At 41.0% G+C, this 21238-nt stretch overlaps 1 protein-coding gene across 3 annotated transcripts in view; it reads left to right on the top strand.

The window, feature by feature from the left end:
• CTTNBP2 (cortactin binding protein 2) overlaps nucleotides 1-21238 on the top strand; it is a 162170-nt gene that overhangs the window by 123932 nt on the left and 17000 nt on the right. For all 3 annotated transcript variants that reach the window (XM_028844929.2, NM_001168625.1, XM_015134751.3), the window contains 5 exon segments: nucleotides 3229-3315; nucleotides 3398-3497; nucleotides 13953-14105; nucleotides 14273-14460; nucleotides 20728-20906. In XM_028844929.2, the coding sequence (XP_028700762.2) occupies nucleotides 3229-3315; nucleotides 3398-3497; nucleotides 13953-14105; nucleotides 14273-14460; nucleotides 20728-20906 (707 nt within the window).

The raw sequence follows: 21238 nt of genomic DNA, 5'->3' as shown, positions 1-21238 counted from the left end.
TTCAGCCACCCAATTTGTGGACAGTGAGTGAAGCCAGTGGTGGTCTACACATCCTGCTTTCCTGCAAAATTCTTCCTCTGGTTTCATAGCACATAAAGAAATAATAACAAAATAACCGTATACCTATAGAAGAATACTGCAGATCAGTTTTCAGTCTGCAAACTCAGGGAAGAACACACCCTTAAAATTATTTGCTAGTGTCTTAGTCCATTCAGGCTGCTGAAACAAAATATCATAGACTGGGTGGCTTATAAACAACAGAAATGTATTTCTCACAGTCCAGGGTATGGAAAGTTCAAGATCAGGGTGCCAGCAGATTCAGTGTCTGGTGAGGGCCTGTTTCCTAGTTCATAGATGGCACCTTCTCACTCAATCCTCAAGTGGTGGAAGGGGCAAGGGGTTCCCCTTAGCCTCATTTATAAGGGCACTAATCCCTCCTCACAACCCCAACTCCTAATATGATCACCTTGGGGGTTAGAATTTCAACATATGAATTGAGGCCAGGGGAAGCAACACAAACATTTTGACCACAGCAACTAGGAAAAACAGAAAAAGTTGGGAAAATTATGTTCTTTGTCTACAGAATGCAAGGTGGTAGACTATGAAAGCAGAGCAAGAAAGTCATAGTAGAGTCTGGGCTTAGATTACAAGGAAAAGTTTAGGAGATGGATGAGGTAAGGAACTATAAGAACAATTGAAAATGCAATGGCATAAAGTTGCATTTGACTGTAGAGAACAGAAGTGAGATCGTGAATATTCTTTTGTGTGTTGTGCAAGACTAACTTGAGGAGCTCTCTCAGTGCAAAGAGGACAGAGCTATAGCGGTGAGGTGAGATGACATACTCGCAGAAAACAGAGAACTTAAGCATTATAGGTGTTCATTATAAAGAGAACTAGAAGAGGAGAAATTACCAAAAAATTGGGGAAAAATTTCCTAATCCAAAAAAGTTCTGACTATGCATATCAAAAGGACTTACCATGTTCCATTTAAGATTGGGAGAAAGAGGCTATAACTAGACATATCTGGGCAATATTTTTTAATGACAGGTACAATCTGTATATCGCCCAGCTTCCCCATCTCATAAGTATAAATGGAAATGTATTATTCTTCAATAATTATTTATTATTTAATAATAATGTACCCCTGCAGACTTGTGGCCCCACTGCCTTACTGCTGCCTAGAGGCAGAACCTCAGCAGCACTTTGTAGGGTATTCTTTCCTGTGCCTCTAGGGAAGTTCCTGCTCCAGGTTTGGTCCTTGCCTGCACCTCTACCGTAAGCCTTTTATTGAAGGCATACTAATCATTGAATAGTATTCCAACTCAGAGAATATTACTGGAGGCTACCAGACATGGTGTCTTTCAGAGCCTAAAACCCAGTCCCAAGCCCAACATCAAGGAGACCCTTACAGGATCACCGCCCCCTTAGCACATGGTCTGACTCCTGGTGGTCATGCCTGGCTTTCCTCCACTTCCCAGAAGTGCTCACTAACTTTCCTTAGTCTCCTTACAGGCTAAACCTCATGTCTTTTTTTTTTTTTTTCCTTGAGACAGAATCTCGCTCTATTGCCCAGGCTGGGGTGCAGTGGCATGATCTTGGCTCACTGCAACCTCTACCTCCCAGGTTCAAGCGATTCTCTTGCCTCAGCCTCCCAAGTAGCTGGTATTACAGGCGCCTACCACCACACCTGGCTAATTTTTGTATTTTTAGTGGAGATGGGGTTTCACCATATTTGCCAGGCTAGTCTCAAACTCCTGACCTCAAGTGATCTGCCTTCCTTGGCCTCCCAAAGTGCTGGGATAAAAGGCATGAGCCACCACGCCCGGCCCAAAACTCAAGTCTTAAAGGCCCCGGGTAAGGAAAAAGTTACCTCATCTCTTATGCTAAGAACTTTTCTTCAAGCCTTCCTTTTATATCCCACAATCTGCCTCCCTGTAATGATGGACTGGAGCATATTTACTATCTTCCCAGAAGTCCATCCCAGCTACCATAAAGGATGGGCCTTTTCCTGTGACCTCAAAGGGACAACCTTGTCAGAGTACAAGAGAGAGACAACACGGAGATATACACACACGTTCTTACATTGTCCTGTGCTAGATTATAGAGAAAACAAACTCAAAACTCCCATTAAGTCTGGGTGGCTCAGTCTTCACATGTGAGCAATATCAGTTGTATCAGTTAGGTTGGAGCTTCACCTGTCCAAGTCCTTTCCTGCAAGATCTTGCTGCAAGACCTGCTTTCCATTAAGAAAGCTTCTCCCAAGCCTGTGTGCTGGGCGGGGGCAGGGGTGTCCGCCCTCGAATGACAGAAGTGGGAGGCTGACTTTCCTCTCCACATTTTTCTCAAGACATCGCTGCCTTTGCCCTATGTAGATGATCATTGTCTTTCCATCGAAGTGCTTGCTGAATCTCCATGTTCTCGGGCGAGGTATCCTTATACACGAGGATAAAGGTTAAAAAAAAATCCATAAGCATCCAGGCAGGAGAATTTCTTTTTGACAAAGCAAATGTGATCCATCTCTACCTAGATTTCTTTAAAACACTCAATTCCAGAATGGAATAATATATAAAGTTGATCTGAGTTTTATACTCATCAAAACATCTTTTACCGTCAACACAAAGACATTCTCTGATATATAACAGCTATAAAAAGATTACACTCACATACCCATCTTTTAAACACACACACACATACACACACACACACAGCCACTATGCAAAGAAAAAACTGGAAGGAAACAAAAATATTTACGGTGACTGTGGGTGCTGACACTCAGTAATTTTTTATTCTTCTTTATATTTACCAAAATTTCCATAATGAAATGCATTACTGTTTTAACCACTATAAAGCTAAATAAGCATTGACAAAATTCCACATAAAGAACATCTGCAAAGGATAATATAGGAAAAGTTACAGAATTTCTGGAAGGGACAAAATGAACTTGGAACTGTGCTTCTCAGCTACCCTGCTGACCCTCGCTGTAGAAAATAGAGGGAAAAAAATGTTTTTTTTTATAAAGTGTCAGCTCTTGCTAAGTACCCTTTGCCCATGTTTCACATTCAAATGAGAGTACACGTGTCCAGTGAAAAAAGCTAACCTCTAAAATATTGTTTTTAATCTTTTGAAAGTACGAGGACAATCAACAAAGAATTCCACACTTGTGTACCACTTTTTTTCTCTTCCCAACTTAGCATCTTCACCCTAGGTCTCTTCTTGGTTTGTTAATAGGTTGAGCAATATCATAATGTCATTTTCCACGGCCCAGAAGGAAGCTTGCAAGACTACATAGTACATCAGCTTGCACTCTGCCTGAAGGTATTGGTTACTTGTCTACCATCTCCTTTTCTTTGAAAATTGGCAAGTGCGTAGAACTAATCATCCAATTTTCTTATCACAGCACAGACAAATGGCTGCGGGATTCTCCTGTGAAATAGTGAGAGCTGAAGTCGATGCTGGCTTTTCCAAGGAACAGCTGCTAGACCTATTCATCAGTAGCGGTAAGAACATTTCAGCATATTGACTGTGATAACCTAAAGGCGTGCTCTTCAATGATGCCATTACAAGGAAATACACTGTGTTGCTTGGGGATACATTTAAGATAACTTTAATTATTCAGCAGCTGTGGGATAAACACTTGCACAGATTATCTTCATGTGCATATTGTTGCATTTGTTGAGCATCCTGCATTTTTTTCTTCTTTTTGTCATCTTTTGTTATGAATCATTAATTGTTGCTAACATACTGTCTTACTGGCACTAGTGGTATACCAAGGGAGGAGGTGGTAGGAGCAGTTCACCCTAGCTGGACTAGGTATCACATCTTTGATGCTGTTTAGAATTGCCGGAGCATGGTGGTGATACACAGCAGATCAATTTTTTAGTAAATTTGATTAGTCATAAATTCTCTACAACCAATACATCCCTTAGTGCTGCACCTGGGGCCAACCACTTTCTCTACCTCACTCTTGCTATGCCATTGACCGGCACTTAGTGAAATATATCACATGCACTAATTAACTCATTCAGTCTCCACAACAGCCCTGTGCAAGTAGGTAGCATTATTTCTACTTTCAAAGGTGGGGAAAGGGTCACAGAAAGGTCCAATAATTTGCTACAGCTATGTAGTAGCAGCACCAGGATCAAACATGTTTATTAATGTAATGTTATTAATGAGTTTTCAATCTTAGGCTCCAGGGTCTAGCACCCCACGCTTCATCACGGGTGGAATTAGCATTACCCTGCATTGCATACTGTAGAATAGCATAAATAGTGACTCTGACACAAAACTGAAATGGACCAGGCTTTAGTCTCCTAGGGCTCAAAGCCACAGAGACCCCTGGGGAAGGGGCAAAGGAAGCAGTTGTAAGATTGGAGGATAGGTTGAAATGCAAATTCAAAATCTCTTTATTGGGGAGGGGTGTTTATCTTGTGGCCAGGGCAAATGTAGCCCAGGCTTAGGACGATAGAAATTACCTGTGCTTTTTTTTTTTTTTTTTAAGACAGGGTCACTATGTCACCCACGGTAGAGAGTGCAGTAGCGTGATCTCAGCTCACTGCAGCCTTGATTTCTGGGGCACAAGCTAACCTTCCACCTCAGCCTCCTGAGTAGGTAGGACTACAGGCATGCGCCAGCGCTTCCAGCTAATTCGTGTGTGTGTGTATTTTTTGTAGAGAAAGAATGTACCATGTTGCTCAGGCTGGTCTTGAACTCCTGAGCTCAAACAATCTGCCTACCTTGGGTCTCCCAAAGTGCTGGGATTACAGGCGTGAGCCACCATGCCTAGCCAGCACTTTCTAAGGCAACAGATGAATAGATAAAGAAAATATGGTACATTTACACAATGGAGCACTATTCGGCCATAAAAAAGAATGAGATCCTGTCATTTGCAACAACACGGATGGAACTGGAGATCATTATGTTGCATGAAATAAGCCAGGCACAGAAAGACAAACATCACAGGTTCTTCATTGTTTGAGGGATCTGAAAATCAAAACAGTTGAATTCATGGAGATAGAGAGTAGAAGGATGGTTACCAGAGGCAGGGAAGGGTAGTTGGGGGGTAGGTCAGGGTGGTGAATGGGTACTGAAAAAAATAGAAAAAATGAATGAGACCCATTGTTTGATAGTGACTATCGTCAGTAATAATTGTACCTATAGTCAGTAATAACTTAATTGTACATTGTAAAATAACTATAAGAATGTAATTGTATTGTTTGTAACACAAAAGATAAATGCTTGAGGGGATAAATATGCCCCATTCTTCATGATGTGACTATTTCACATCGCATGCCTATATCAAAACACCTTATATACACACAAATATATACACCTACTATGTAGCCACAATTTTTTTTAATTTTTTAAAAAAGAAATGAAATTAAGAGGCAGATTTAGGGAAGCACTGAGGATTTCACTGAGGATACCACAAACCTAGAAGCACATTTTAGGGGCAGGAAAATTCCAGTAGAATCTGAATATCACTGTACTACACAGGCCAGTCTTGGGCTAGAAATTAGTGACAGTTAGCTACAGAAAGCTGCTTTTTCTGATAATGTTACTAATCATAACTAACATTTTTAAAGCTCTTACTCTGGTAGGCCCTATTCCTTTTTTGTTTCTTTTTTTTTGAGACAGAGTCTCACTCTGTCACCAGGGCTGGAGTGCAGTGGCACCGTCTCACTGCAATCTCTGCCTCCCTGGTTCAAGCGATTCTCCTGCCTCAGCCTCCCAAGTAGCTGGGGCTACAGGCGCTCACCACCACACAAACAAATTTTTGTGTTTTTAGTAGAGATGGAGTTTCACCATGTAGGTCCTATTCTAAACACTGCATTTATTAACTCACAACTTTCTGAGGCAGATACAATCCCATCCCTGATTTATAAACATGAAAACACTTGAGATAAAAGGTTAAGTGTCCTGCCCAAAGATCCCACGAAAGAACATAAAATGGAACTCAAATCCCAGCATTCCAGCTCCTAAGCCTGACCTTAATCACTACTGGCCTTAACGCCCCAGTGCCAAAATATGTTTTTTCCCTATTATCTAACAAAAGTCTCCCACGGTTTTTCAACTTTCAGTCTCGCTTCTTCTCAAAGTAAGAAGCTAAAGTATTTTGTGCTCACCCTATGAGAGTAGATAGCAACCACAGACTAAATTCTGCTCTAAGCTTAGAGAGCTAAGAAAACTGGAGTGCAATGAACAGGATCATGAAGGATGCAAAGGTGACCAACTCAGCATTTCTAGATCTACAGTGGGCATCTTCTTAAAAAGAGCTCCTCCTCCTAATTTCCCAGTTTGGAGAGTGGCCCGTGTCTCTTGGCTCCCACGCTGGAAACTCAGATTTCACTGGCAGGCTTGAAAACCTCAATGCCCCCAAGTAACAACAAGCCACAGGAAGAGGTGAAGCAGGCTGGGCGGGGCTGCAGGGAGAGGGAGGCATGCCCCCATCTCTAGGAGGGGCAGCAGCTCTCAGAACCAGCTCTTCGTTGCTGACAGAATTGTAGGTCCAATGTCGTCAGGTCTTGTGACTTTTAGGAGGAAGCCAGAAATCCAGGTTTTTATGTAAAAACTTTGGGGTTTTGTTCTTTCAATATTGCTAACTATTCTAATTTTTAAAAGCAAATGAGAACCGCATGGAATCCCAGGTGCTCTCATTTGTGGGCCTCTCACCCTCATCCCACAGTCCATGGTCACATCCTGCTAGTCAGGCTCAATCTGCTTTTTAAAATCCATTTCCATCAGCACCATCTTACTTTATGCCCTCCTTTCCTGGAACTCCTAGCTTTGACGTAAACGGTTTTCTGTCTCTTGTTTCTCCTCCCTGAACATTCTTCACAGGCCAGCAGACCTCTGATGAAAATCCCGGTGATTTCTGCCCCTCCCCATTCCACATCTCTCCATCGCCCAGTGCACCAGGTCGGTGCTGTTCAAGGCCTTCTATTCTGGGGCATTCATCCACCCAGGTTGCTGATCTGACACTTTTAACATAGATACCCATGCTGCAGCAGAATAGGAGGTTTCTTCCCTATGTATCCTTTGCTTTTCCACTCTGCATGTCTTTGCTCATGCTGCAGCTTCCACTAGAATTAAGGAGTAAACACGTAAACGCCTCTCATCACACAGACACCATGGCTACCACGTGACTGGTGTGTTGCAGAGTAGTCTGTTATACACTAGTGATTAAAATAGACACAGTCTCTGCCCTTCTGGAAACTATAGAAAAAGCCGCTGTTGAAATACTTTAAGGATACCTCAAATGACGCTTCTGTGATTCACTCCTTCTGGTAAACAGCAGTGGACTTTATTTATACTTCTGGGCCCCACCCAACTGTATGTCAAGGCAATGAGGGTATTATTTGGGGTTTTGCCTTGTCCCACACATGTTATATGATGAGCTCCTTGAAGGCTAGCACTTTAGCTTATTCTTCTCTTAGCTTGTATATAAATTGTCAATAATTATTTGTTGAAAGAGTTGGTGAATTTTCTGATGCAATAGCATAGGCAAAGAAAAAGAATTCTTAGTTCAATCAGGTGGCAACAAGTAGAAGAACTTGCTTAGAGTAAGGTAGAAAGAAGTAAGATTAGAGAGACAGGCATTGATAAGGGATAGAGAAATAGACATTGATAAGGGAGTCATTGATGACTAGGCACAAAGAATAATTTGGATTTTAAAAAATGAAGTGTTTGAACAATAGACTAAGGACAAAAAAAACTACACTCTAGGTTCAAGAAGGAAGAGTAGGAAATGGTATGTTGTCTCCAAATACAGAATAAAAATCCTTCTATACCCTTCATATCACATGACTGTGATTTGGTAAGGAGGCTGTGACTGCATATTATAATTGGGTCAAATATTCCTCAGTGCAAGGTATGGAATTGGGTTAATAAGACAGATACTTTTTAAAATTGCAAATGATCGTAAGCAGTAAAGCAGAAAAGAAAATTCATACAGAAGGATTTTTATTCTGTATGTAGCTTAGTAACTTATCTTTCTTCACTTTTTAATAATAAAACTATGATACAAATACAAGGTTCATCTGCTAAGACCTTGACTGCAGTTGCCCAAGTTAGCAAGGTGAGCATTATCACTTCCTGTCTGCCTCACTCCCCGTATCTAGGCAGTCCCTAAGCTCTCTGGAATCTGCTTCCTCTGTCTCCTCCTCCTGCTCTCCATTTCCCCCATCACCTATTATTTCTTGTTCAAGGCATTGTGGAGGCCTCATCATTAACCTTTTGTATTTCCTCTGGTCTCACTCCCTCCATGGGCCCTCCATAAGGCATCTGGGGGCTCACTGGAGGATACAAAACCATTCAGACAATTCCCTGCTGTTATACCCCCAAGGCTCCAGAATGAAAGCTAAAGCTCTCAGAATCTACATCAGGAACATTGTTGACTGGCCTCTCATCCTTGCCCTGCCACAGTTCACCCTCATATCCTAAAACCCACTCTCCCTCCACTGCCATCCTCTCAATAGGGCCCATGCTGTGGGCTGGAGACTGATGAAGACATAGAGGAGAATTAGAATCAACAAGGACACCAGAGACTTCAGAGCAGTGCGGGGGAGCTCCTGCGAGCCAGAGGGAAGGATCCATTGACAGGCGTGTCGTCAGTTCTTTCACTGTGCGGAAAGCATGCAGCAGGGAATGATGCTTCAGTCAAGGGGCGATGGATGAGGCCACAGAGTAGAGAAGTCAGAGATCTGGATGGAGGAAAGGAGGTTTTTAGGCTGTTCCACTCAAGCGTTTAGAATAATGAGCATATAGGGATTATCTACCAGCTACTCTCTTTTTTCACCAAGGAATTAAAGTGGTCAAATGATAAGTACCACGACTGAAGAGTACACTGATTCCTGAGGTATTCTACACGTACTCCTGATGGTTAACCTTATTCTACACGTACTCCTGATGGTTAACCTTATTTTCTCTAAAGAGAGAGCCTTAAACTACATGGATTGAACAGGGTGAGAATGCTGAAGTTCTGTCTTCCACTGAGCAAGCACACATTGCCTTGTGTGTTCCTCTCTACAACGCTGTAGAAGAAAGCCAGGGAACAGTCACAGAAAAGAGTTAAAGAAGGGTGTGAACAAAAAGGACAGAAATGAAGAGTAGCAAAAGTATTTTAAATAATTGGCTTTAAGAATCTAAAACTTAAATGGAGATTAAAACGGTGCCAATGAAGAAAATAATAGAGAACAAAAGACCGTTTCAAAGAAAATGACACAGCACTTATTCTAGCATAAATTGCTTTGTGTTTATTTTAAAATAACATTTCCTTCTCATATTCCCTTTCTTGAGAGAGGGTCACGTCATTTGACTCTGTTATTTGGTAAGGAGGCTGTGAATGCATATTCGAATTAGGTCAAATTTCTCCTCAGTATAAAGTACGGACTTGGGTTAGCAAGATGATACTTTTTGAAATTACAGTGACTGTAAACAGTAGAACAGAAAACAAATTAAAGACTAGAAGGGTATTTTAAAGTAATACTTGGAATTTTTCAAGGGAACTTTCCTTTGTAAAAGTCATGAGGATAGGATTGCTGTAATAACAGTAGGAGACTATGACAATTGGAGTCTCCAGAAATGAGTTTACCTCCTTGGACCCTGCATCCCTGGAGATTCTTTAAAGACTTGTCCTGTGCTTCCCACTGGGATTCTCCGAACATCGTTCCTCCAGAGCCGGGGTTTAAGGGCATTTGGAAAAGAGGGGCTGTTTTCTATCCTCAAAGGGGGGATTATAGACTTGGAATCAGTCACCTAAGACACAAAGCCATTTGGGTTTAGAAATGCGATACGCTAATTATTTTTAAACTGATAAGTTTGGCTGCAGAATTCACTCTCCGGGACTTTTAATATAAGGATGTACAAAACTGGGATGTAGCCCTGAGCCTCACAAAGACAGTGTCCGGTTAAAATTACCGACCTGCAGGAGAGGAGCAGGCCTGAGAGAGACTATAAAGTTGGAAGAAAACGGTCAAAAAGAGCAGACTGGTTTCAGAAATAGCGTTTTGAAGTAGCACAAAGGAAAGGGAATTCAAATGGCTGACTTTTGGGCCATAGGTAGAAAGAACCCTGCAGCTGTAGCATGGGGTGTGTGGCCTTCTCTCACCCCTCCGTAAGCCCTGATCAGAGACTGAGTAATCCTTGAAACTGTAATGAGTTCCTGCTTCTGTGGCTGGTTAATATTTTAGACCTGAAACTATGCAGAATAACCTGAACTAGACACATACTATTTCTCAACTAAAATGAAATTCACCTTTGCCCCACCTGGACTAAGGATGTTGAACTTAAGTGGTCAGATGGAAAAGTAGGTACTAACGAAAAACTGAGGCGATGAGGCAAGCGAATGAAGACAAAGCTTTTCCCCAAAGAAACTTGTGCTGTTTGACCCTTGATTGCTACCTCGTGGGAGACCAAGACAGAGATGAAGTGGAAAGATAACCCAGCGGTTATGTATAGCAACCCTTCCCCCTTTTCCTCTAGGGCACAAACTGTCCATTGAATGTGAGATGTATTAGGTCATTAGCAATACAGTCTTTGCTTGTGGACCCAGGAGAATGAGCATATTGCCTCTTTCCAGGAGACCCCAGCATGCCTGAAAAGTCATTTATTTTATCTCCAGCATGGATCCTTCCTCGATGCCCTCACCCTCATGCCCCACCGCCTGCTGGGCACCAGAGAATGCATCAAACACATCAAGCCTGAAGCATAACCCATCACCACCACCTCCTCCCCAAGTGCGTGCGTGGTCATCTGCTCTCTGCCTCCGTTAACCGCTCAGCCTCTTCTCTGGTAGAAACCTTAGAGTTGTCTCCAGTATTTCCTCTCTGCCCCCTCTCAATAAGTCAACCACTGAGATGTACTGATTCGGTCTCAAAATGCCTTTTCATTCTGTGCCTTGGTCCTGGGTGAGGCTCCCATCATCTCTTTCCTTTACCGTAGCAGTAAGAGTCTAGGTGGTGTGTTCTATTTCTTTCCTCATCGGCCAATTCTCTGCACCAGCGAGGATCTCAGAGCAGGAGTCAAATCCTGTTTATCCCCCTAAAGACTTCCACTGATTCCCAGAACCGGTAGCTCCCTCCCAAGAAGACATTCAGGGTCTTCTACTTTTCATGTTTGGCTTGGTCCTGAGGCTTCCTATCAGCAAAGCTCACCCCTGGTTGCACGTTCTAGTCACTAGGGAGCTTTTACGAAATGCCAATGTCCCAGGTCCAGCACAGCGCAATTAAATCAGAATCACTGAGAATCACTGGGGATGGGTCCAGCGATTTATGCAGCTCAGGATGAAAATGCAGACTGTCTTCTGCAGCTGTGACTGCTGGGCCCCCTGCCACTCCTGTGGCTCCATCCCAAGTTCCCAGCCCTGGCCCAACTTGCCATATGGATCAGCTTTGAGCTCACCATGATGTTGCTTTTGTAACGATTCTGACCTTGATCTGATACCCTATTCCCTTCTAGAATTGAGTCCTGCCCAGCCTCCATTCTTCAGCCAGTGCCATTTCTTAAACTTAGTTTAAAATGCTGGCCAGGTGTGGTGACTCACACCTGTAATCCCAGCACTTTGGGAGGGCGAGGCGGGTGGATCACAAGGTCAGGACTTTGAGACCAGCCTGACCAACATGGTGACTCCCCATCCCTATTAAAAATACAAAAAAAATAAATTAGCCAGGCATGGTGGCGTGTACCTGTAATCTCAGCTACTTGGGAGGCTGAGGCGGGAGAATCACTTGAACCCAGGAGGTGGAGGTTGCAGTGAGCTGAGATCACGCCACTGCACTCCAGCCTGGGTGACAGAGCGAGACTCTGTCTCAAAAAAATAAGTAAAATGCTACATACCCCCAGTTAGAATGAGTCACTTCCGGCATGCCATAGCACTCAGCATGCAGTACCTGTAGCAAAGAGGCATTGGATAAACATTTGTTGAAATGCAAGGAAATAGTCCTTCCTTCAGATACATTCTGGCTGGCTGCAGCAGCTTCAGAGCCACTTAAACTGGCAACGCACTTAACACAAATCAGGGAAAAACTGGAGACCTTCAGTCCTCAGTTACAGAAAACCAGATACATAAACCATCAATCCTGTGTGTTTTTTTAATCACTGAATTAAAAATGTTTGTTAGTTTTCCATTGTCATTTTAACCAACTACGGATTTCTCATATTTCCACAATACATCTATTTCTGAAATAATATTTGAACCCAAAGAAACATAGAATTTTAGCATTCTTTACCAAACAGCTGTGTTGAAAGTGATCTGACACACACTAGATGCTAGTGTTAACGGCCCTCCACAAGTACAACTAGATTGAGAGGTAGCTGTGATTGTTTCTAGCCTTCTAGTTTTTAAATTTTCATAGCATCCAGAAAAGCCATTTCTGTCTGAGAAGAGATTCATCTACAATGTTCAAGGAGCTCTTTTGAAAATGAAAATGCATTGTGTCTATAGTAACAAGAAGGAATTGAGAATATACTATCATGAATATTTGTAAAAAGTCAACTGTTTGGTAATGTTACTCTCAAGTATCTTAAACTGGTCTCTTTTCAAGGTTGATTTGACTAAAACTATGGCATCTTAGAATCTTCAAGAAACTAAAGTGATTTTATTTTGTAATTGATTAGTATATGGGAAGTTCCATATATAACACATTTTAACTAAAATATTAATAGTTTTTGCTTGGTAGGTGACAGGTACTGTTTTAAGTATGTTTTGTGCCCTTATTCATTTCCTATATATAATATTAATTTTTCATTTACTTTTCCAACTTTCATTTTGGGTTGACACGAAGTCAGCCATTCCTATTCTGAGTGAAAGGAATGGGAAAATATGAGTCGGAAGTCCTGGATTTTACTCCTCCCTTAGCGTTGTTTCTGAGACCACAGTCAAATTACTTCAACCTCTCTGAGATCTGGAAAATGGAGAGAGGGATTTACTTATCTCTCTGAGGTCCTACTTTTTTTTTTTTTTTTTTTTGAGACAGAGTCTTGCTCTGTGGCAGTTCAGTGGTGCAATCACAACTCACTATAGCCTCAACTTCCTGGGCTCAAGTGATCCTCTCACCTCAGCCTCCCAAGTAGCTGGGAATACAGGCGCCCACCACCATATCTGTGTAATTTTTTGTATTTTTTTGTAGAGGCAAGGTTTCACCATGTTGCCCAGGCTGGCCTCGAACTCCTGGGCTCAAGTGATCTGCCCACCTCGGCCTCCCAAAGTGCTGGGATTACCAGCATGAGCCACCACCTGTCTGCATAATTTTATGCATAATTTAAAGGGCTTTTAGCCTTTTGTATTATGAAATAGATATACTAAAATACATACTACTTATGTTTACAGATTAATTAATAATTTAAAATAAAATAACCATGTAACCACTGACTAGGCCAAGAAGTAAAATATTCTCAGCTCTCAGAATGTGACTGTGTGGTCCATCCCTCTTATCGCAAACCCTTCCCTTTGGGAGTAACCACTACTCTTTCATGACAATCATTTCTTAGCTTTTCTTTATAGTTTTACTCCCTGCGTATGAATCCCTAAATTATAGATGTAGTGTTGCCTGTTTTGAACTTTACATGATGAAAACACATTGTATATAATCTATTGTGATTTGCTTCTTAATATATTGTTTGCGAGTCTTCCATGTTGTGCAAGTTGTCATTTGTTCGCTTTCTATTTGTTGTATGAACATACTCTTATTTATTCATTTATTCTATTGTTGATGGATGGGGGTTGATTCCGTTTGAGACTTGTTATAGAGCAAGGAATGCTGGATCATTGTGTGTTCAAACATATCAAATAATACCAAACAGTTTTCCAGAGTTGTTCACTCCCCAAGCAATTTAAGAACATTTCCATTATACCACATCTTTGCTAATGCTTTATAACTTCAGACTTTTTAAGTTTTGCCAATTTGTATAATTTTTTGTCAAAAGCTTGAATCACTGAATTTCCTTTTTTATTATAGCTTGTCTGATTCCAGTGAAACAATCTCCCAGTAAGAAGAAAATCATCATCATTTTAGAGAATTTGGAAAAATCTTCACTGTCTGAGTTATTGAGGGACTTTTTGGCACCTCTTGAAAATCGCAGCACTGAAAGCCCCTGCACTTTCCAAAAAGGTAACGCTAATAGAGGGACCATGCTGAGAAGCAAGCTTCCGTACTATTCTAATCTTTCTGTTTCCCAGAGTACCAATTATACTTCATGTTCTTTAAGTTATTTTCATTTGAATTGGTCCCATAACATAACTCACTGAGGATGGGCCATTGCTTTTGGTTTGTTTCAGGAAATGGAATGTCCGAATGTTACTACTTTCATGAGAACTGCTTTCTGATGGGAACCATCGCCAAGGCCTGTCTCCAGGGCTCCGACTTGCTGGTGCAGCAGCATTTCCGCTGGGTGCAGCTGCGGTGGGATGGCGAGCCCATGCAAGGACTGCTGCAGAGGTTCTTACGAAGGAAAGTTGTGAATAAGGTAACAAACAGCAACTGCAGCCCATTGCCAGGAGAGCAGGGGTTTTAGTCGTCAGGAGATCTCGGCTTGAGTTCCACCACTTACTAACTATGCAGCCTTGGGCAAGTACAGGTTTTTGACATTGAAGGGCCAAATAACATAATGAATGTGAAACCCATAACAATTTCTGCACTGCATTAAGTACGAGAAAAAGCAAATCAGTTTTACCATTGTTATCAGTGGTTCTCAAGGAATCTCACCAAGTTCTAAATGCCGTAAAAGGCTTGGTTAGAAAATTAATCACTCTTCTTAAGGAAAACTTCCTGTTTTCTTGAGGCCTTCAAAACATACGCCCCTGTGGGCACATTTTACAATAGGCCTGTTATACTACGCTATGGTAAATATTAAAAAGCCACATGAATAAGTAGAATTCTATATCTTTTGACACATTTTCAAGAGTAATAATAACTTTTAGTGACTTTCACAGAATCACAAAATAAGTATTCTATATTCTCCCAAATGATAAAAATAATTGAGAGTTGACCAAATCGAACACATCATTATTTAATATTTTTAAAGTGGGCCAGTAGCTGAGTGTCAAGGTAGATTAGAAATCATAGAGCTTGATTTAGTAAGATTTTCTCATTTAATCCTGCACGATGGGCCACATTTGAAGCACAGTATTGTCATTGCATTATTGCAATATTTTAAGCTGCTAAAAACAGAACACTCCAACTGCTAGCTGCTTCACAGAAAGGATTTTCACCCTCGCATAACCAGATGTCTTGTGGTAGGTGTCCAACATCTCAGGTCCCAGGTCCAGGGGAGTCTGTTGACCCTCCCCTCAAGACTGCAGTGTGCCTAAAAGGCTGCAGACACTGTGCCCTTGTGAAAACATGTTCGGGGCAGGAAGCGGGCTGCAGTGAAGGATAGAGAGCTTTGGCTTCCTCAGTCTCCTCATCAGGGAGGAAAGCACTTTTCCAGAAACATAAGACTTCTCTTTAATGTTTCATTTACCAAAACTGGTTTCATCCCAGACCATGGCCAAACCTGCTTTCCAAGATTGAAGCTCTCCACCAAATGCTTGAACAAATTTCTGCGTCTATTATGTTAGAGTGTGTGCAGGCATGTGTGCTGGGGCGGGGGAGATAGTGGTGGGGAGAAGTGTGGGGTGAGAATGGCTTTTGGGAATTCATTAAACAGCGTCTGCCACTGGTAATTAGAATTAATATCTGAAATTCCTAACTTAATGAGAGAAATCTACCCCATGTTATATTTAAATCAGTTACTTGGTCATAAATATATGCTTTTGGGCAAAGCCCAGCCACTGTATGATCTCAACAAGAAGGAAGAATGGTGAGGTAAAAACTGTAGCTTTTCAAATTGCCGATACTTCCATTAACTTTATCACTGTCAATATTTAAAACTCATTACCAAAGATAATTCACATAAATAATCAGAAACGATACCAGTTCTATTATGTAGGATTGGCACTATTTCAGGTAAAGTATACCTCCCTCCCCCTGGCTCTCTGATAAAAATTGTTTTAACTTATTTTGAAAGGAAAGTTCCAAGTTTCAGGTTCACTCTCTTTTCCATTGCATTTGAGAGTGGGGTGTGCTGCAAAGAATAGAAAGTGGAAAAAAGGAAATGCCTTTCCTTTACCAACAAGCACTTCAAATAGCTGAATAGAACGGTCCCTGGGGTGTGTGTACAAGGGAACGAATGACTCCTGCAAAACATCAGGAATCTTGTAATGTCACAGAACCTCATCTTTGTGGACACTTACAGCACGCTGGTAATTGATCACAGTTTCTTCTTCTAGTTCCTTGGAGAGAGACAAGAAAATCGACCTCTCGGGACAGTACTAGGCTTTCTACTAGTATTTAATAAAAAACAATTATTCCCTTTTTAGTAGGAAATATTAACTATCATTAATTATATAATACATGATCTCAGAATTGTTGCTTAAAAAATATCAAAGAGTTATATAATGATCATTCCTCTTTTGAAGAGAAGGAAAATTGTAACAAATCCCAAAGCCTCAGATAATACAGTGATATCAATTTAATAGAGCTGCTGGTATCACAGAATCAATTTTTTTGTTTTTCCTTGGCCACATTATTTCCTTCGTGTAGAACATACCAATGTTCACAGCTGTCCTCTGTCTTAATGTCATAATTACTTGGTAAAGCAAAGATTTATGTGAATCTTCTTTCTTATAAAATACAAACTTAGTTTCTGTGCCTGGTTTCTAATCAAGAGATATTTCTCCTAAAAGTAAATAAATATTTATTTTTGTGTGAACCCTCCATACCACCAAAAAGGGATTTGATTTTTATAAAATATAATTCTAAAAAGAATTACTCCTTTTAGGTCATGTGTGTTATATGGTGTTATTTAAAATGTGCAAATTTGAAATTTTGGAAAAATGTATTTATGCTGAAAGAGCTCTGTACATTTTGGTGACGTTAGCATTTTATCTGAGACCTTACTTTTAGTAAAATAAAATTGTTTTTCATTACCATTAGTACCAGCTGAACATCCTACAAATCCAGATACAGCATCTCGTCACTTACCCAGAATATGAAATATGTCATTCGTATTAAGTTAACACATAACTATTTGTAATACCTGGTGAAGTACTATATATACATGTAAATAATGTTTCCTCCAGAATTCATGTTTTAAAATTCATCCAGCTTTCTCCTTTGTCTGCGTACCCCTCTATTTTGTGTTCAGTTCATGTAATCAGCTACAGATCTATATAATACAGTCCATCTGACACTGCACACATAACAAACTCAACATGTCCTGTCCCCAAACCTAACTCCGGGCTTCCCCTGCCGACTTCCTTTTTTGTTATCAGTCATCCAGACCTAGAACTTCTCAGCCTGTTCTTCCCGTGGGTCAGTCATAGCGTTTTCTAAATCCTCACTTTGTGGCACACCAAGGAAGATCCAGTACTAAGATTGAAAGGACATATAGCCATGCAAACTGATCATCAAAACACAGTGTGATAAGTGCATCAGAACAGTGTTAGCTGGTTATCCTGTAAACATTTGCCCCTGGCCTGGGGACTGTGGGACAAGATGAGGCTTCTCTCACCCTCAGAGAGCTAGTGTTCTCATGGAAAGACAGACCTTCACAACGAAATGATCTTTGTAGGGATTGGGACCTTGGAGGACAGCTTTTATTCAGGAGGCATTAATCAAGTGCTATTTTAAAAATGTATTCAGTGTGTTAAAGTTGTACATCCAAATACCCAGCTTTCCCTCAGGCATTTAAGTTAATTGTATAAGCTTTATCTTTCTATGTATAAATGTAGCAAGATTTAACAATCACCTTTGAAGGGACTCTTACAGCTTAATTACATTTCTTTAAATAGTTTGGTCTTTAAAACTTTAATATATTTTATTTCTCTTTATAAAAATTTCTGCTGTCTGAAAAATCTTCCCAAGTACTTAACTCTTATAAAACCAGAAAATTAAATTTATAAATGTTCTCTTAATTCTTGTACCATTTACATAAACTTAATAAAATTCTCTTACCCCTTCTTAAGGTCACAACCCTAAATCAGTAACTCAGTTACCATTTTAAACTGGACATGAAGCTATTCTAATATATGAAATTCCTGTAACATTTCAAGTAGTTAAAAACACCCAATATATGATTCTCTCATCCTAACCCATAACATGTTTGATTGTATTTAATTCTGAATATTAATGAAGATAAAAATATACCTCCTGCCCCCATACCCCCCAATTTTTTCCATCTCAAGAAACGTGGGTTCTATTTCCATGAAAATTCAGGGTTATGTTCTTGGCTGGCCAAGTCTGTGTATTGGCCAGGCTTGTCGAGGACTTGTGATCTGCCCTTAGGCTTTCCTCAGTAACAGGAAAATAATCAGTAGAGTCCCGCTAACAGTCACTGTGTGCAAGTATCTCAGTCCATGCCTTCCGAGTGGGGTAGATTCAGTTTACACATTACCTAGTTCTCAGCTTGTATTTGAATCTGTAACCTTTACCCATGCTATTTCACCACTGGACTGGATTCAACTATTTAAGCCTTGTCTTTTCGTGAGTGGCAGGGCCACAAATCTGATAAATGACATCAGATTAAACTCTGTGTTCCCTGTTCTGATTCTGTCCGACTTCATGGGTACAACACTCAAATCATGCTAATTAAACAGGTGGCTAATACGTGCTGTGAAAGAAACAGGTAAAGTACCACTATAGAAACTCGGGCGGAAGTGGGAAGAGTACTTATTTTAGGAATTTGGGGTGGAGGCCTCTCTATCTGTGGTCACACTGAAGGATCTGCAGGTCACGCTAATTTGTTATCTAAAGGAAGAAGAGTTTGCTGAGAATAGGGAGGCGGGGGGTCTGGGCAGAAGGAGCACACTTGCAACACATCTCAGGCCTAGGGAGGAGGAGGTTGGCATGTGAGAAAACTCAAGGACAACTATGTGGCTGTGAAGTCATTTGTTCAGGGGACTTGCTAGATGGGGGATCAGATCCAGCACCTTGAATTAGTAACAGGTACATAGACTGTTTACTTGTAGAAGTCTGTCATTTATTCATCCCTTTTGTTATCTGCAAACATCAGCATCCATTTTGACTGCTCCTGCACAGTTCCTTCCCTCTTCCATATTTGGGACACTCTTCCCACCTCCCCTCACCAATCCCGTGTCCCGGACATCCTGTGGGAGACCCAGCTGAAGTCCCACCTCATCTATTTGTCTTTCCTGACCGTGCTGTATTTAGTCAGTTCTTCTTTCGAATTACCATAGCAGCTTGTGTCTGTCTTTACTTCAAGACTGCCAGTCTGGAAGAGATCTGAGAGAGAAAGGGCCTGGCTCAAGTTCCTCCTTTTTCCAGCTGGTAAAATTCAAAAGAAAAAAAAAAGGCAGGTGGCATCTTGCACTCCATGAAACCACACCAGAACTGATCACTTGCTCTTCATTAGCTTTTCACACCTTTTATTTTGTGTCCTCTGTATTTCATGAGTATACTAACATGGATTTTTCCTTCTTAGCAGCAATAACAAATAGGCATAGAATACGTAGTAGGCATACACACCTCTACACAAAAGTATCCATTAACACTGAAGGAATATATCTCTAGGGAAGGAAATGAAAACATGGAGTTACTAGAAAGTCTATTTATTGGATAGATCTTTTAATGAAACACCAGTTTTTAATGTACTGTCCAGTAACCACTTTTCCCATAATACAACCAACTTGCAAAAGGAGAAATTTCATATAAACAACATCTGCACTTTGGAGAGAAGGGGTGCCCACCTGTGGGTTCAGGTCCTTAGGAAAGACAGATTACATTCTGCCTTTGGCGACTGTGAAATGTGATTCTGTTACGATATCTAACAGTCTGAGCTTTAGAAGCAGTTTATTAGTCATTAAGAGAAGAATTCAGCCTTCCCAGAAAAAGGAACGTTTCCCTGGGGACCGAGTTCCAATGCGAGCTCTGCCTTCCTGCCTTCCTCTACATGCGGTCTTGATGAGGCAGCTGGGGGGGCCCCTCTCCCTCTGTCAGCTGCCCACAAAGCTAGCCTGTTCTTTCAGCCCTGGCTGACCATAGAAAGTGAAGCTTGAACAGAGAGCTTCAGAAATGTTAAGCCTGAGGAAGAAGAGGAAGTTCTTTAGCTTAATAGTGATTACTGAATTTATTTTAAACGTGATAAATGACTCCTTTATTATTTCAGCGAGATGCCGTATCCTATTTTTCTATTAAAGATAAACCCTATGTAGTTAACGTATACTGGCAGATTGCTGAGAGTAGATCTTAAATGCTCTCACCATAAAAAATAAGTATGTGAAGAAATGGACATGTTAATCAGCTTAATTGAATAATTTCACAATGTATACATACATCAAGACATCATAATATACACTATATATATATATAATTTTGTCAATTATACCTTAATAAAAAATATAAATAGACTCTAGCTCTGGCTTTGTCACTATTACCTGTAGGACCTTGGGCAAGTTATTTTTTCTTCCTGCCTTAGGCTCCTGATATGTAAAATGGGGTAAAAATGCCTAACTCAAGCTCATGGTGAGAATTAAAGGAGAAAAATGCTTATCACACTAACATGTTTGCACAACTATAGTGTGTTATTATCCCTCATTCAGCCATCCCAAGTAAAGTTACATAAAATTCAACTCGTTTTCAGTTTTGATTTAAAGCTTCATATTTTTAATTTTGGGCTTTTAAAAACAAAATGTTCTAAACCAAGCCCCTGGGTTCTACCTCCCTGTCTCTCTAGTTCAAAGGTCAGGCGCCCTCACCCTGCGATCCTGTGTGCAAGATTGTCGACTGGGCTCTGTCCGTCTGGCGTCAGCTTAACTCCTGCCTGGCCCGCTTGGGCACACCTGAAGCACTTCTTGGACCAGAATATTTCCTGTCTTGTCCTGTAGTTCCTGGACATGCCCAAGTGACAGTGAAGTAAGTGCCATTTTTCGTTAGTTTTCTGCTTATAATGGAGACATGGCCAATTCAGATGTTTGAGGGTGAGGATGCTGACCAGGCTGCCTTGCGCCACCTCCTGTCACTGATACAGAGTGCCAGTGCTCTCTGCTCTTCCAGAGGATGGCCACAGCTTGTCTACTGGGTGCTTCCCCTAGGGCAGCTGCATTTTTGCCGAGAGCTAGGTTTTTCCTCTATTAGAAAACTCTCATCCAAATTATGCTTGGCTTGCTATGCAGAGTCTCCTAAGTGAGGTCCCACATAAGAAGTTTCATCAAGTATTGTATGCACACCCTCCAAAAAACCTGCAT

Source organism: Macaca mulatta, chromosome 3 (assembly GCF_049350105.2).
Source record: "Macaca mulatta isolate MMU2019108-1 chromosome 3, T2T-MMU8v2.0, whole genome shotgun sequence".
In the NCBI taxonomy this organism is placed as follows: Eukaryota; Metazoa; Chordata; class Mammalia; order Primates; family Cercopithecidae; genus Macaca; species Macaca mulatta.
Note: the sequence above shows the minus strand (reverse complement) of the source record. Positions and strands in the feature narration are given on the sequence as shown.